Here is an 18,076-nt window from a genome sequence, read left to right as displayed (position 1 = left end):
TTTCTCACCTGGCTTTCTTTAGATGTAAAATGACTGTAGCCCCAGCTCTCACACCCTGTTGTTTAGGGTCTGAATCTCCACTTCAACTTAGTGTAAGGAGTTTGCCCATGTTTACCATGAACCAACTCATCCCTATGCACGCATTTGAGAACTAATGTTTTAAATGTAATGTTCCAAATTATTATATAATTTAATTGCCACAGCAAGACAATATAAAGGGGCAATCCCAGTTGGAGAGGAATGGATAGCAAACCTTCTGCTAGGTTTAACTGACACCAAAATGTGACTCTAAATGTCCAAGGATGGACAAACTCTATTAGCCACCAGAACTGGGGACTGGAAGATTGAGCAATAAAACCACAGTGCATCTGTGCATTGTGACCACCAGCCTGACACAGACTGAACTTATGCAGGGCACAGGCTAAGGGAGGGATGAGAAAGCTCTTGTTTAATGTCTGCATCTCACTGCATCACCATGCTGTACACCACCACTGCCTGCAGTATAGTTATAATCAGCCTCATCCTCCGCCTGGATTTTGGAGATGGTCAAGTAGCCAATTCTATTAGAGGAGTCTTTGGACTCCAAGAAGTGACTGGGGACCCCAGAGCCCGGGTGCTTGTCAGACTCTCTCTTTTATCCCAGAAGTCTCTGAATAAATATTGTAAGCTGTAAGTGTGCCTATAAAGTAATACATAGAACATCAAATGAAAGATAGCATACATACCATACCAGAAGTTTACAAAATGTACTCCTGTTACTTACTTTCCTTTCTCCTCACCTAGCCTTTCTGGAAATGTATTTAGGGCATTTGTGTCCCAAATGCATGTGACAACCCCTCCCTCCTTGGATAAGAATATTTGTTTTAAAAGATACTTCAGGCACAGGAGTCACCTGCTACCCTGAGATGGATAGGTGACCTCTATGACCACTTTTTACAGTCACTTCAGTCTCTTACAAAATAATCACATATGGGTCCAGGTGGTCTTTGGGGAGGGATGGCAAAAGTGCCCCTTTCAGAGAAGATCCTGGAAATACCAGGAACATCAGCTATTTTTGGTGTTTGCCAAACCTGAACAAAGGTAAGAGAGACCTTAAAATCATCATTTTTTCCTTCCTGATTGACCTTTTGCTGGTCGGTCACTTGTCTGCCATATGGCTTCATGAGCCACAGCAGGAGGAGGTCAGTTGTGTCTGCTATAATAAACAGGGGTACAAAAACACCTCAGGTCACTAAATCGGGGAGTCCAGGTGCATATTATCCTTTCTTCATCATGCCAGGCAACAAGGAGTTTCGACAGACACATGCATCATGAGCGCTGCCTGCCCAGCCTGTATAAATGGTAGTAAATCACTCCAGTGATCCACTTGGAGGATCACCAAGTGAAATCCCTTTCTGTTGACAAATGACCGGCTCTTCTGGGATGGGGACAGGACCAGGATGTGTGTGCTGTCTAATGCACCCACACAGTGAGGGAACTGCACTGCCTTGAAGCATTCAACAACTTCCCTGGGGTTATTGAGGCAGATGAAGAAGTTGTTCGCTGCAACTTCCTACAATAGCTGGCATACCTCACGTATTGCCACCCTGGCCATGCAGACAGCCACGCCAAACTAACTCCCATTGAACTGGAGGCTGGTTGGGGTGGCTAGTTTCGTGATGGCCGTGGCTACCCTCTTTTCTGGTGCAATAGGCTGCCGCAGACAGTTTCCTCTTGCTCAGTGTGTGGCAACAGAAGAGCAGCTACGTGGAAGAATGTCTCCCTGCTCATTCTGAACATCTCCGGCCACTGCTGATCATCCCAAAATGAGAGTATGATGCCTTCCCACCAGTCAGAGGAGCCAGTTTGTGCCCAGACCTTGCAATCATTGCTCTGTTGGTTTATCCACAGAGCCCTGTTACTCTCAAGATCCACTGCTTCCTCTTGGTAAAATGACTGCAGCATCTGAAAAATTTCCCTGTATAAAGAGTGGTTTGAAGTTGCTAACCTGTATTAGCACCCTAGTGCAAGGGTCAGCATGGCATGCACTGCATTCAGCATCTGGAGGACTTCATTATCAATTTGCATATACACACACATATATAGAAATAAATATTTTTGCAAAAAAAAAAAGAAACTCACATATGCTTTCTCCTCCCTGGCTGCTGTGGGCATCTCACCAAGTATGGAGAACACAGACAACAAGAGGAACCTGGACCCAATTCTCTCCTCACAGATCCTAGTCCCTTTCAGGAGCAACATCACTGAAACTAATGTACATTTGCCACGTTGATACCCATTCAAGTGAAGGGATCAGCAGGATTTCTTTGTGGGGGATTCATGTTTCCAACCCAGCATAAAAGAACAAGTTTTCATTTCATTTGGGAGAGGAAAATAAAAATCATCCCAGGACACCTTGCTGGGTCACTGAATGACACTGGGCATTGTCCCTCTATGCTGAAAAAGGATCATTTGTTCATACTGAACAGACCTGCACCAGCACTATCCTGAAGGCTAATGTATGTTCCTGATGGTCCCTGGAAGCTGTCCTTGCCTTCCCCTGGCCTAACAGTTCGGGACTAGGGGGAGAGTCCAGTGAACTGGTTGGCAGTGATTTATACACATGGCAGAAATGAGAAGTTGGATTCCTTGGGTCTGAAAGCAGGTGACAGGACACCATGGCCCAGGGAGCCTCTTCCAGTCCAACTATTCCAAAATTGGGGTCAAAAGGCTTCCCCTCCTGAGCACTCTTATTTGCTCCCATGCTCAAGTGCCCGGTCCTCCAGCCTCACATTCAGGGCATCCTTCCTCCCCAACTCTGCACATGAGACAAATCCCTATCTCTTCTGCCACCTGAATATCAGACCTTTCGCCCATTCAGATCTTGCCTGGATCTGCTCTGGCCATAGTCTGACACTGTCACCTACGAGCTGCCCCACACAATGCCAGCTGCCAGGGCACTTCATTTCCTTTCTTCTCCTCTCTGAGCCCACTTCCATAACCAGTGAGCTCATCCATTCCTTACACTGTATCCCTGTCTTCCCTGTTTTCCTAGTTTAGAAATCCTGGTTTACAAAACCTCCAAGTCACCTGGTATGAGCAGCACAAGCAGGAGCAAGGCCCAGGCCATAGCGGAAATCCAGGACAGCTCATCTTCCCTAGAGCAAATGAATCTCCAGCTGGGACCCTCAGAGTCTCACTTAAACCCCCAGAGCTGAGATTGGCCCCTCTGTGCAAATCTGCCCCTAGTCACTGGCTGCTGCTTGCACCTCACTCACTCCCAGGAGAGGGGCCAGAAACAGATGACAGCCTGGTCCCTACACCTCTCTCTGGTTTAAATCATGAGTAAGGCACCTGAAATTATGGCTTGGGGAGAACTAAGTGAAATGAGCCCCTCTCCGTGTGAATGCCTGCAGATAATATATTATAAAAGAACTGCCTATTGCTTTCTTTCCAAGGAGAACCAAGGCCCTAATCATGGAGATTACAAAATCCTGACAAATCAGTTAATCCTCTCAATCCTGTTCCCAAGACAGGTTAAATGTTATTTATATTTTTAGGGTTAGAAACCACCAAGCCCTGGCTTGAACCTGCTACCCTGACTCCAGGGCCAGATTAATGCATGGGCAAACTAGGCACATGCCCAGGGCCCTGAGCTGCAGGGCGGGGCGGGGGGGCAGGGTGGTCCTTCCCTCTGCAGCAGTTGTGCAAATGGCCCCATCCACCTCCCCTCCCTTCCTTTCTCCTCCGCCGGCCTCCCTGCTGTGGTGGCTGCTTCCTAGCCATGGCTCCAAACCCCACTGCCTGGGGTGGCAGCACTGGGGTGGGGACGGGGGTATCAACCATCCCAGGGCCCAGGGCTTTGTTTGCCTACAACTCACTAAAGGATTAATCATGGTATGAGGTCAGCCATGAGTGGGGTGAGATGGGCTGCCCTGTCCTCCTCTGGGGTAAGGGCCAGCATCCTTGCAAGGGGAAGGGACCCTGACTCAGGGAGCTGTAGCCGACCTTGAGCGGGCAATAGGGGCAAGTTGTTTTAATCAGGATCATGATGTAAATCAGGAGAACTAGAAGGTGACATCAGAGCTCAAGGTGCTTGGAGAGCTCCAAATGAAGGGTGTGAAGTCAATGGCAAGTTATTTTTTTATTGAGTCAAAGATTATTATCGACCTTTGCCCTTTGCTCCTGAGGCCTGGGCTTTCCACAGGAGTTCTCCTGGCTTCTCTTTTTTTTCCCTCAAACAACATCACTGACAGAGACCCACAGGGCCAGGGCACTGCCTGAGGAGGACCAAAAACGCCATCCATAGTTTATCACAAACACTTATCTGGTTCCTGCAGTGGGTGCTGCAATCGCAACATCAACGTCCTGTGATATTCTGTCCCACATTTCAGAAGGGCCTGGGGGTATAAATAGCCATGCTGAGCCAGTCACCAAAGAAGCATGACAGCCAATGCCTGTGCCAAGATGTGGTCTTGAAGACGTCTCTCAAATGGACTGATCTCACACTCAAACCCCACCACGCAGTAATCAGTAGCGAAGGACTCTGAGCCCTTTACACATCCCAGACTGTGCCAGGAGGAATTAAACAAGGACAATGCCAGTCCCTGCTCCCTTCTCACAGCTCTTGCTGTGGCCTAAGCTGTGACAGTAGCCCATCTGGGACCAACACCTGCCCTGCCCATCATCGGGAAAGATGTGGACTGAGGATTTCTACACACTGGAGCCTGTAGCAAGGTTCAGTTCCAGAGTCTCTCTAAGGCATTACAATACAAGTGGAGGACTGAATGATTGTTCATCAGTATGGGGAGCAGACCCTGAGACACTGTCCTGAACCCTGATTTCACCACTGAGTAGGCCCTGAAAGTTTTTGTGGATGCTGGCACAGCTGCCATAGGAAGGAGGTTTGGTGCTTTGCCGAGCTCAGAGGAGTCCTTGGGATTCCCAGCATCTCTGGGGAAAAAGCAGACAGGTTCCTTGTTTTGGGGGGTGGGGTGACATGATGATTCCTGCCCCGGTCTGCTGTCTTCCACGGCTCATTGAGAGCATCCCCGGGGCTGGGTCAAGAGCACAGACCCAGGCTGAGGGGAGGGACACAGCTTGCCTGTGTGACATGGATAGAGCATAAAATGATGTGAATATCACATTTCTACTACCTCTCTTGGCATTACCTCTCTTACTTCTATCACACCTCTTTTGCATGGTCCATATAGAGAATAGGCCCGTGCGAAGCAGCTAGTATTTGCTTCAGATTCAGATTTGGACGATTTGGGGGCGGTGATTCAGGTTGGTGCTTTGAATCACTGTTGCAAATCGATTCAGCTGAATCTGATTTGGAGATTTGGCTGCTGCTGAATCAGCCAAATCTCCGAATCACACGGGCCCCATCTCCCACCTCCTCTCCCAGCCCGGCAATGGCTTTATATTAAAGGGCCAGGAGCTGGGGCAGACAGGGGCAGCCATGGGGGCGGTGGGACAGCAGGTGGGAGTCATGGGACAGTGGGGGGGGGAAGCTGGCAGGGGTCCTCCATGGTTCCCTTCCTCCTCTTCCAGCCCCCTACTTACCAGCTGGGAGCCCGGGTCCAGCTCCCTGCTGCAGGGGCGGGGACTGCCCAAATTGCTGAAGCTCTCCAAGTCTTTTCCAAATTGATTGGGAAAGCTTTGAATGGATTCAGACCTTTTAATTGGCCCCCTGATTTGATTTGGATACAGAGATTTGGCCACCAAATCGGTCTGAATCTCCTCCAAATTGAATCAGCAGCCGAAGCTTCACACAGCCCTAATCACAACTGATAATCCACAACTAGCAGGAAATATTTCTGAGCTGACTGAAAACTACCTCCCGCCCTGTATTTCCCTTCTATGACTTGAGAGGAGCCTGCACTGAGAAAGCCAATGTGTCCCGTTCCCTCTGAGACTGCAACGTTTATGTCATACTTCCCCATCGGGCTGTGTCACTGTGATGTGAGCTGCTGGCAGTAACCCACACTTCGCAGTAATAAACCGCCTCATCCTGGGCTTGGACTCCAGTGATGGTCAACGTGGCCGTGTTCCCAGAGCTGGCACCAGAGAATCGGTCAGGGATGCCGGAGGGCCTGCTCCTACTATCATACATCACAAGTAGAGGGGAGCTGCTGACTTTGTGCTGATACCAGTACACATTCTTGCTAGCAACACTGTCCCCGTTGCAGGTGAGCTGAGCAGTTTGTCCTGGGGACACAGACACTGAAGGCGGCTGCGTCAGCACGTACTGGGCAAGGGAACCTGGAATAGGAAGGAAAAACCGAAAAGTAAATGCTGAACTTATCTCCAGACTGAAGCTGCCTGGGATACCCACAGGAACACATGAGACTAGGGCCTGTACATGGAAACATCTTTGTAGGCCAATAACCTCAGGGAAAACCTAACCCTTCACAGCACCTGAGCAGTGTGTGAGCAGCGCAAGAAGGAGCGGGGCCCAGGCCATCCTGGGAATGCAAACCAGCTCTGCGTCCTCAGACAAACTGGTCTCTGGTTGAGATCCTGTGATTCTCAAGCACATGTGGGTTTAAAAGGACCTTTTCATGCAAATCTCCCCCCCTGGTTATTGGCTGCAGCTGGCCATGAGTCTAAAACCACCCCAGAGATGTGGCTGCCTCCACTCAGCTCAAAACTTATTCCCATATACATGGCAGACAGTGACAAGGCTCTTGCTACCAAAGAGGTCACAAACACAGATAATGTCTCCCTTGAAGGGTGCTTTAAGGGCACACCTTCTCTGCAAATTTAGCCCACACCCTCTCACCCAGAGCTCTGCCACCTGGGGAGTGCCAACACTGGGCAGCCACAGAGTTACTGCTAGTGACGGCCCTCCACCCGTTCAGTCGCAGCACAGCATGGGAGGATTTGTCTGTCCTTCTTTGGTTTAGGGATAGAAATGCTGCCAGCCCCACTACTCATTCAACTGCACATCGTACAGCTCATCACAAACACAGAAAATCGCGATTCAAGTACTGGGGGAACAAGGGTGGAGGGAAGGGGCAGGTTCCTAACCTTCAGTACTAGGGACAGACATTCAAAAAGCCCAAGCCTGAGTTGAGTCGCTCTTTGGAGGTTAGTCTAAGCTGGGCAGCTTAAACTGGTTAATAGCTGGACAGACATGCTCAGTTAAACCAAGAAATGCAGGCACACGCCTGCAGTGGCTCAAGCCAGATGCCTAGGAGACCTAGAGTCTGCCTGCCAGCCACTGCCAAAGGGGAGGGAAGAGACGCCCTTCAAGGCTCTCACCCCTCCCTGCTGGAGCCGAGAGCATGGCCAGGCAACAGCCGAGCTAGCACACAGGGGATGGGGAAAAAGTCCTCTCTCTGAAGCAAGGTATTGAACACAGCAATTTACAAAGCAAACAGCAGGGAGCTACCAAAAATCTTTGCCTAAGCTAAGATAGAGCCCAGTAAAGCACAGCATACACAACTCAGTCTCACTTGAAATGTAAACCAGAAAGACAAGAGTTAGTCTCACTAATCCTGAGGGCAGTGTGTCTCCTTACAGACAGGCATTGGGAAAGGCTTTGTTTGCACGTTCTGTTTTATAAAGTAAATGGAGCGCTCTGCATTCTTTGATGCAGCTTCTGGTAACTAAATCTCCGGCTTGTGTGATCACTGATGATTGTCAGGTCTTTGCCAACACTTTCCACCTCTCAACCTGGTCCTGCAAATCTTACCTCTGGGCTCAGAGCTGCGCCCGGGCTTGGAGCTGTGCACAGATCTCCTTGCTTCTCTCCCCTGCTCCTGTGCAAGCCACACAGACTGCAGCCAAAGCCAAGGGGACAGAGGGAGTCATTAACTCCATCCCTGCCTGTTTGCAGGGAAGCCATTGAGGTACGGCTGGGGCTGGCAAACTGTAGCTGCAGTCCCCAGGGTTTGCCAGAGCGGGGAGAGGGGAGAGAGCAGAGGAAGGGGCCAGCTCTGCTGTGGAGCAGAAAGCCCCACCCAGCCCAAGACCATGCCGGGATGCTGGGGGAGTCTGACTTATCATAAACCAGCAAGGGGTCTGGGACAGACATTGCATAAACCAGTTTGAGCTAAGTCAGTTAAGTCTGATACATTCAACCAGGTCTTTCTCAAACTGGTTTATGTGCACTGAACATCAGTCCTGTTTCAGGTTTAAACCAGTTTCTAATCACTTAAACCGGTTTATGTGTAATGTCTGCCCTTAGCCTGGGAGTGTTTCCATGCAAGCCCATGCATGAGGGCAGTGCAGGTACAAGAAGAAGAACAAGAAAAGAATGATGTGGGATCTGAGAAAAGTGCCTTGGGTAAATGAAAGAGGGGATGAAACAAACATGTTCTGAGATGTAGGCTGTGCTAAGCTGTGCGGGGCCACGGATGCTTGGGAAACATTGCAAAAGACAGGGCTATGGCCTCCTGAGAGGACAAGAAGCTGCTTTTCAGCCTAGGAACCAGCCCTCCTGCCTCAGCCAAGACACCCCCAGCCTTGGTCACAGCAGAGGTCTACCCTGGCACTCAGCAGTTTATCACTGGTACTGACAGGCACCTCTTGCACCACCGGGTGGGACTGGTCCCCAGGGTGACTGGGCAGTGCTACTGAGCCACATGTGCTGTGTTACTTATAGACATAGACCTGGTGACCTCTCCCAGAGAAATGGAGAAGGAGAAGTGGGTTCACAGTGCAGGGGGCTGAAATTGCTAATGAGGAACAGACAGCAATTCATTTATCCGAGCAGGAGCCAAGCTGTGCATGCATGTCATAGCCCAGGCTCAGAAGAGGGCGGGAGAGCAGTTTTTGCCTCATTTACTCAACCAGCTGCATCATTACGGGACATCTCAACATCGATACATCACACAGCACAGTAGTAGTCTTCCTCATCCTTGGCTTGGACCCCAGTGATGGTTAAAGCCATGTTCTGACCAGACACGAACCCCATGAACTGGGTGAGGGCCTGCTGTCAGAGGTGTATATAAGCTGCTGGCAGGGAGATCCAGGTACCAGGATAGTAGCTGGTGGTGATGCTGCAGTGCTCGGGCTGCAGGACAGAGTGACAGTCCCACTGCAGACTCTTGGGTCACCACAGGCTAGATATATTCATCAACATGGTGACGCAGGATAATACTTCTCACCTACAATTTTCCCAACAATTTAGTCACAAAATCTCAGTTCTATGCGAGTTGAACAGGCAGGAGAAGGACCCAGGCCATGATGGGAAATCCAGACCATCTTGGCTTTCCAAGGCAGACTGGTTTCTTTTAAACTCCCAGAGCTGCAAACATTTTTTTTTTTTTCTGTTTTTTTGCACCAGTCCTGGAAGCACTGCAATACCAGGTCAATGCATGGAGTGGATGGAGCACGCTCCGGTTCCACCAACCAATACTAAAAAGAATCTGCTCAATATAGACCTCCTATGGAGGACATATCAGAGACAATTACCCTGGGAAAACCACCTTCCAGATCATGGTGTCTCCCCTGCCATGTAAGTAAACATCCTTTTCACATGAATGCCCCTTCCTCCCTGGCCGCAGTCTTCTGAAAAAATTAACAGGTGAGCACCAGTGAGAGAGGCCCCTCTCCTTTGGTGTCACTCATTCTGGTCCAGGCAGGGCACATGCTGCCTGTTCTTCAGGGAAATTGGCCTTTGCACCCCCAGACAGCATCTCCATTTCTGTTCTTTTCCTATCAGGTCCAGCCCCTATGAAAGGGAAAAGACCCATTTGCCTTCCACAAGGAGAAATGAAGCCTTTGAAAAACCTGCCTCCTTGGGCATATCAAACCTTTGGACCCATCACACTTGGCATAGGAGGGGCTCCCTCTGCTCATTTATATAACGACTTTCACATTCAATAGGAAACTTTGGTATTAACAATGGAGTGTGAGATGGGCCAATGAGTACCTAAGTAAATGAATGCACTCGGAGGTGGTTCATTAACCTACAGCCTGCATCAATGCACGTGGGGTTCCTCCAGCCCCCATATAAGCCAGGCCCCACACAGTCTACCAGCACAAGAGATCTGGAAGGATGCAGCTGTTCAGACACCACAGCCGGTTGCACACACAGGTGACAGGAAAAACATGTATTGAGCACTTTATTCCATTACAAGCAATTTATATTTGGGCTAAAAGGGTACACATTGCCCCCTGCTGCCCACAAGCCAAACCTGCATCATACTGCTCTTCAGGTGAGACAATTGGAAATATTCAGTGCATCTGAAACCCCAAACACCACTAATATTTCCCATCCCAAGCTTTCTAAGTCATACCTTTGGCTTTAAAAAAAAAAGGTTTTAAAATATATAACGACCATTTAATTTGCATTGTAAGCCTTTAGGAGAGCCAGCTCTTCTCCACAAATATGGGGTAACTGAGACTACTGTTTAATGTAAGTTGAGATCCTTGGGAAGCACAGGATTGCAGCAGCTGGGGCTTGAAAGGAAACACCAGCTACCCAGAGACTTCCAATAAAACCCCAGGACTGTGCCAACCTATTTCACTCTGCAGCTTCCTGTGTTTAACGAGAGATTCATCACATGCCACCCCTCTACCCAGGGCAGTTGGAGGCGTAGTGAAGTGTATTTAATGCTCACTTTCTCAGAGCACGTTTTACATTTGGTGATGTCTTGGGCTTGGGAATTCCCTGCATCTCAGACATGGTCAGGAGAGGATGCAGAGGAAGAAAATCGTTCCATAATCAGCAGGTCTCTGTCACTGTAAAGCAACCTGCCTCTCGTGGACATCTTATGGCCTGGAGCTACTCTTTTTCCACAATGGGCTTTGTTTCTCAGTGAAATGACTCAGATCTCAGCTCTAACACCTTGTTGTTTGGTCTTAGAATCTAGGACCTATTTTAATTTAAGAATTTTGCCCATATTTATCATGAACAAAGTCACTCAATGCACATATTTAAGAACTGGATTTTGAAATGCTTTCTTTTGAATTATCATATGACCCAGTTACCAGAGTAAGACCACATACAGGAGCAGTCCCAGTCTGAGAGGACAGGATGGCAAAACTTCCCATGGGTTACAACTAAAATAAGGCTTTACATGTCAAAGGGCTAACAAATCCTAGTAGCCATCAGCAGTGGAGACAGGAAGGGTGAGCCATGCGCCCCAGCGTGGCAGAGCAGATGGTCACAGTGCATAAATACAGACTGAACTCATGCAGGGCACAAGCTGAGGAAGGGAAAAGGAGGTTTTCTTCAAGTCTACAACTAACTGTGTCACATGCAGCTCATTAGTACAATAATAATCAGCCTCATCCTCTGCCTGGACGTTGGTGATGGTTAAGTAGCCAATTTTATTAGAGATGTCTTTGGAACCAGAGAAGCGACTGGGGACCCTGGAGCCCTGGTGCTTGTCAGAGTCCGTATTGAACAGCAACAAGTATCTTGGGTCATTCCCATTTTTTTGCTGGTACCAGGCAACACTTCCCAATGTTTTTCCACTGCTGATGGTGCAGGAGAGTTTAACTGCGTTTCCTAGGGACTTGGACTCTGAGGGTGGCTGAGTCAGGGTGAACTGGCAGAGTTTGATATTTATAACTCAGGCTGAATAATGATGTGTCCTTTATACTCACATTCATAGAGAATGTTTTACATTTTATAATGTCTTTGACTTGAGACTTCCCTGTAACTCAGACAAAGTTATTTAGGTACATGTGATATCTTTTATTAGGCCAAATGAGTAGTTGGAAAAATTCTTCTTTGCAAGCTTTTGGGCACAGGTGCCTTTCCTCGGGCATAGGGAGAGTCTCCTGGTCTTTATCGTCTCTTTAGGGTCCAAATAGAAGCTCAAGCCAAAATGCAAAATCCAGGTCTGTGAAAACACAAATGCATGGCAGGGAAGATCAGAGGGGATAGAAGTTAATAAATGTGAGACAGGTTGGTGGGGAGGGAAAAATGAAGAAGAGACTGTCAACAAGTGGCAAAATGCAGGTGGCAAAGTATAGAGAGGTTACCTAGGGTTATTGGGTGGCAGGCAGGTTATGATGTGCCCTAAATCCAATGTCTGTATTTGTTCCATGATTTTTGTATGAAGTAGATTGATGAGGTGAAGTTCACAGGCTCATCTACAAAAGGTGTTTTGTATATTTGCTTTGAGGATTAGAAATGAGAGATTGGAGACAGAGTGGTTATTTTGTGAGAAATGTGCACCCCCCAGGTTATTGGGCATTTTTATCTTTGATAGATGTTCAGTGTGTGCTCATTCTGGTGCACAGTTCATGTCTGATAAAATGTGCATCATCGCAGATCCTCAGAGGAGGTGAGAGGCTCCATACCAGCTATGAACCGGCTGCCTGGAAGAGTTTTCCATCTATTGAGTCCTCTGTGAAATCCTATGGAACATGAACTTTCATTTCTACCCAGAAGAACTTCTACAATCTTTTCTCCAGTGCCTGATGAAGGGTGTTTGTGCCCAAAAACTTGCAGTTAAACAATTTTTTTTTGCAAAAATCGTGTTGGTCAAATAAACGATATCATCTCTACTATGAGTCCTGACTGCCTTTTCCATCAATTTCCAATATGGCTACAACCTGGATACTTGAATGACACTGGAACCGATTTAGACAACAGCAGTTCTCGGGTACCAAAGCCAGCCATGTGAGCCCCATGAGGAGAAACCCTGACCAGGGAGGGGATCCCAAATCAGTAAAGCCTCCTTAAGCAAACGGGTCTCTAGCTGGCACCCTGCAGCTTCCTCTCAAGCACCCACAGCTGAGAACAGCCCTTGCAAAGCCCATCCCCAGCACCCTTTCATGTGACTGTTTACTAAAACAACCTTTCCTGGACTGCAGACAATTTCCCCCTCTTAGTCTTGCCCCCTCCCCCACTATTTTTTTTTTTTAAAAGACCAAAAAAAAATATATAAACATTTTCACGCTCCTCCCAAGAGCAACTCCTATTAGAAAGTACCCTCTAATGCCTCCCAGCACAACTACAGCACCTGCCTTGCTCATGCAATGCCTTTCCAATGTTCAGGATTTTTTTCTTTTCTAGTTAAAGTCTGTAATTTCTCCATGCTAGAAGAGACCTTGTGTGTCCCTTTTGCCTCAACAATGCTACTTCTGTTTTCCCTGCTTTGAGTAGAGAATCAGGTTCCCAGTGTTTATTTGATATTTATTCCTCAAGTTTCACATTTATCTTAGAGAACTTAAGAGGACTGAGGAAGAGGAGGAAAGAGTGGTATTCATGTGATTTCCCCCCCTTTTCTTTATTTCCATTTTTAATGCAGTGATAACAATTATCTGTAACAGCTTGAGTAATTCATGATGCCAATATGTCATGTGAATCGCACATGATATTCCTGTTCTCTGGGTGGATAAAATCCCTATCTGGAGTTCTCAGAAATGGAGAAAGACAGGAGGATGTTACTAGGGAGGAAGGCTCCATTTAACTTTTAACATTGTACAAATGGTAGGTTTCCTATTCAGTACTTTTGCCCTGCACACACTCTTCCCCTGCTCCAAGCAGAGCTCCTCAGTCCCCCACCTAGCAGCAATCTTTCACAATCCTCTCCATCTCTGGCTCCCCAGCCCAGGGACACAAGCCCCTTCACTCACCCTCTGCCTCTCAGCCCTCTCGAGCCCCAGAAAAGCCAGCAGATAAACCCTTTGCTGCTTTCCTGGCCCCAGGCATCCAGCTCTGACTGTTCAGCCAGGGCAGATCAACAACCCAGTCCCACTGCTGCCTCTTCTGCCTTTGCCAGCTCCAGCTCACAACTCAGGTAAAGCCAAGGCCATAGCCCATTGCTGCTCACCATGAGCGCCTACCTATCCCTGCCCAGCCCCAGCCAGCTGCTCCCATTGCCTCCTCCTACAGAAATGCAGAGCTGCAGCCCTTCCTGTGCCCCCTTTATCCTCTCTCAGCTGCTGCCCAGCCCCCTCCTCAGGGCCAGATGGGCAGCACCTGCTCCCTCCCAGGAGCGCTGGCCCTGCCTTGCTTCAAGCACTAGCAGCCCTGTGACAGGGGCCTTTTTCACCTGAGACAGAGCATTTCACTAGATTGCATGTCTGGGTTTAAAATGTGAGATCCTCCTTAACTGAGTCAGTCAGGAACAGAGGTATTGCAGCTGCTCTCCTCCATCACAATGACACAGAGCCGTGGGGTCTGCACAGATCAGCGCACTCTGTATTACCCATGGTGCCAGAGTCTTCTGTGTGTCCTGCCAGGCCCTACTACCAGGGCACTGGGCAAGGAGGAACCTACAGTCTTTCTGACCGCTTATCCTATATTCATTAAAAACTGAACCACCTCATTCCCCACTCCCTGGTCTTTGTTTGAATTCAGGCTTTCACCAGTCATTCGGCAGATTCAGTAATCACAGGCATGTCTACATAGTGTTGGCAGTGAAGCGGCCATTTCCAAGCCCTTTTCCACTTAATGACGTTCAGTGCATCAGGGTGAGCACTGTGCTGGGGGGTCTTAGAGATAAGGTTCTCTGTCTTCAGCTGTCAGGTTCAGCCATAAGCAAGCTGTACTCCATCGTACAGAGCTCTTCTACACTCCCCTGTAGATCTATGCTCCTCAACAACTCTGCTTTCACAGCCTCCTTCACGCACGTGCCTGTGAACTTTGTACTGTTTGCAGAAAGAAAGCACAATGCAGCCAAGATGCACTGTCTCCTCCTGCTCTGAGGGCTCGATCCCTCTCTGTGGCACCAGGTCTCCGAATCTGCCTCCCGCATTGTAATCTCCACCTTCACATGAGCCAGTCTGGCCACCAATGTTCCCTCTAAGGAGTAGTGGTCCGTGAGCGCGCCGCCTCAGCCTGGCATGGGACACTTACCAAAGGGGGCTGAGGGCTGGGGCTCAGAGGCTGGCGGCTGGGGCCTGGATGCCAGGGGCTGGAGGCTGGGGCCAGGGGCCAGAGGCTGGAGCTGGGGGCTGAAGCTGAGAGGCTGGGGCTGGAGGCTGAAGGCTTGGGCCAGGGGCTGGAGCTGGGGGCTGGCACTGGCTTCACTGGCTCCAGGGAAGTGCTCCAATCCCCTGCATCAGGGCCGGGGAGTGGAGCACTTCCCCAGAGCCGGCGGAGCCTGTGCCAGCCCCTCGCCCCAACCTACGTCCCTGTCTTGCCTCAACTCGGGGAGGAGCCACTGCCCGCCCCAGCGAAGGTCTGCTGGCTCCAGGACACTGCTCAGCTCCCCGGCCCTGATGCCATGTGCCTCCTCGCTCCCTGGGGGAGTCATGGTGGTTGGAGGCGGGGGTTACATCCAAAAATTGGGGCTTTTTTTTTTATCAGAGTAATCCGGGATCCCTGGTTATCAGACAGGGGAAATGTTCTGTGTTCCCTGGGCGATCACCTTGCCGCACACTGTGGGTAATTCTGACCTCGGAAAAGGCAGGGTCAGGCCTCGGGTGCATTTACAGACTTTTAATGCACAATTCTGCCGCCTTTCCTTTTACACAGAAAATTCCATTAGGATTTAGGAAAAACACACACGAGAGAGGGGCCATTAGCAGCAGCAGAGTGAGAGGCTGGACCCAAGCTGTCACCAAGCAGGTCGTGGTATGCAAATACCTGGACTCCGCCATGCAAATGCCTGGAATCCTTTGCACAAACAAATAGAATCTCCTACCTGACAACCACTGGGAAAAGTGTCGGCAAGAGACAGTGGGGCTGTGATGTGCTTTGCTCTCCAGCTTCCACCTGAAGTTTCAAGTCAGCAAGCTCTTGATTGCAGAAAATCTGCTGACTTTACGTTGAGGCAGTCAGCATATTTAAAATTTATGGTACTGAAAGAAGTAAAAAACTAATGCCCTGGATTCAATACTCTCTCACCACCTGGACTGGTAGGACCATTTGAATGTGGCGGTAAATATTAAGAACATCTGGGAGTAATGTAGTAAGGCCTGTCTTATAGCAGTTGGTTACCCAATGGCATTCTGATGTTTTAAACATCCCACCAGGGGTCAAGTTCTGCTCCCAGTCACAGAATCATAGAAGCCGGGTCAAAGGGAACTTATAGATCTTCAAGTCCGCCCCCCTGCCTGGGCGGGAGAAAAACTGGACTCAAATGATCCCAGCTAGGCGTCAAGCCTCCTCTTAAAGACCCGCAGGGTAGGAGCCAGCACCACTTCCCTTGGAAGTTGGTTCCAGATCCCAGTCGCCCTGACAGTGAAGTCGTTCTTATGGATGTCTAATCTAAACCTCCTCTCCAACAACTTGTGGCTGTTATTCCTTGTTATACCAGGGGGCGCTCAGGGAAACAAGATCTCTCCCAAACCCTTCTGGTCCCCCCTAGTGAGTTTATAGACAGTCACCAGGTCCCCCCTCGGCCTTCTCTTGTGAAGGCTGAACAGGTTCAGGTCCCGCAGTCTCTCATTGTAGGGTCTGCCCTGTTGTCCCCGGATCATGCGGGTGGCCTCCTCTGGACCCTCTCCATGTTGTCCACATCCCTCCTGAAGTGGGGCGCACAGAACTGGACCCAGTACTCCAGCTGCGGCCTGACCAGTGTCGCGTAGAGGGGGAGGATCACCTCCTTGTTCCTGCTCGAGATGCACCTGTGGATGCAGGACAAGGTCCAGTTAGCCCTGTCAACTGTGACCTCGCATTGTCGGCCCATGTTTATCTTGGAGTCAATAATGCCTCCAAGATCCCTTTCTGCCTCTGTGCTCTCAAGAAAGGAGTTTCCCATCTTATAAGTGTGCTGCTGGTTACTACTGCCCAAGGGCAGCACCCTGCACTTGTCAGTGTTGAAGCGCATCCTGTTTTTGCTAGCCCACCCCTGTAACCTATCCAAGTCTTGCTGCAGTCTTTCCCTCCCTACTAGCGTGCTCACCTCACTCCATATTTCGGTATCATCAGCGAATTTAAACAGGGTACTTTTCACCCCATCATCCAAATCGCTAATAAAGAGGTTGAACAGCACGGGCCCAAGGACCCCTCTGCCCACTTCTTCCCAGGTCGAATATGACCCATCCACCACCACCCTCTGAGTGCGACCCTTCAGCCAATCTGCAATCCATCTGACTGTGTAGGCATTAATACCACAGTCGCCCAATTTTTTAATGAGGATGGGGTGGGAGACAGTGTCAAAGGCCTTGCTGAAGTCCAGAAAGAATACATCCACGGCAACACCTGCATCCAAGGCTTTTGTGACCTGATCATAAAAGGCAATCAGGTTGGTCTGACATGACCTGCCCCTAATGAAACCGTGCTGGTTGCCCTTGTGCATCATCTCTGAGGCTGGCCCATCACAGATGTGCTCCATGATGATCTTCTCAAAGAGTTTCCCTAGGATTGAGGTAAGACTGACGGGCCTGTAGTTGCCCGGGTCCTCCCTCCTCCCTTTTTTAAAGATGGGGACCACGTTGGCTATCTTCCAATCATCCGGCACCTGGCCCGAGCACCACGAGCGCTCGTAAAGCCATCCCAAGGGCCCTGCAATAACCCCTGCTAGCTCCCTAAACACCCTGGGGTGGAGAGCATCTGGACCCACTGATGTGAACACGTCCAGCCCCTCCAGAAGCTCTCTAACCCGGTCCTCCCCAGCCTGAGGTCTGGAGGGGTTTCCCTCAAGTCCGTCTTGCATCACGGTGGGGAAGTCCCAGTCCCTGCCCAAGAAAACAGAGGTAAAGAATTGGTTAAAGAGGTCTGCTTTCTCCTCTGGTGCAACCACCAGATTGCCCAGAGGATCTTGCAGGGGCCCACATTTCCCGGTGCTTTCTTCATCCTCCCTATATATTTGAAAAAGGACTTTTTGTAATCTTTGATTTTGGATGCAAGTCCTAGCTCTATGTCTGCCTTAGCTTTCCTGACAGTGACATTATGGAAAATACCAAACAAGGCCAGCGTGTGTCAACATGGTTTTCTTATTTCAAATATCACAATCTTGTGACTGATGAATCTGACCTAAATATCAGATCAGGTCTCCCTGTTTTTAGGCTTCCCCCTGCCACATTTCTCTAGGACTGTTGGAGGGCATGGCTGTATGGAAGGGAGCTAGGACTGGTTTGGGGTGTGTGGGATACAATCCCAGCCCCACAGGAGTTAAGGGCAAAGTTCCCACTTACTTTAGTGGGGCCAGGATTTCACCTGTGCTGTGTACTGCCCTTTCCTTGAGAATACTTGTGTGTGTGAAACTCTCTCCAGAAGTTTTGTGCCACAGCA

The 18,076-nt window shown here is 49.3% G+C and overlaps 1 non-coding gene and 1 gene segment (V, D, J or C); both read right to left on the bottom strand.

The window, feature by feature from the left end:
• Window positions 1-5,905: 5,905 nt before the first annotated feature.
• Window positions 5,906-6,445, bottom strand: LOC149857690 (immunoglobulin lambda variable 3-21-like). The segment is given in 2 exon segments: window positions 5,906-6,243; window positions 6,388-6,445. Coding segments are annotated over 2 exon segments (396 nt in total).
• A 2,815-nt stretch (window positions 6,446-9,260) lies between these two features.
• LOC149857689 (U2 spliceosomal RNA) lies at window positions 9,261-9,454 on the bottom strand. The gene has a single exon (XR_016444354.1). It is a non-coding gene; the product is annotated as a U2 spliceosomal RNA (small nuclear RNA).
• Window positions 9,455-18,076: the final 8,622 nt, after the last annotated feature.

Source organism: Crocodylus siamensis, chromosome 9, assembly GCF_052110815.1.
Source record: "Crocodylus siamensis isolate JL-2025a chromosome 9, ASM5211081v1, whole genome shotgun sequence".
Classification (NCBI taxonomy): domain Eukaryota; kingdom Metazoa; phylum Chordata; order Crocodylia; family Crocodylidae; genus Crocodylus; species Crocodylus siamensis.
Note: the sequence above shows the minus strand (reverse complement) of the source record. Positions and strands in the feature narration are given on the sequence as shown.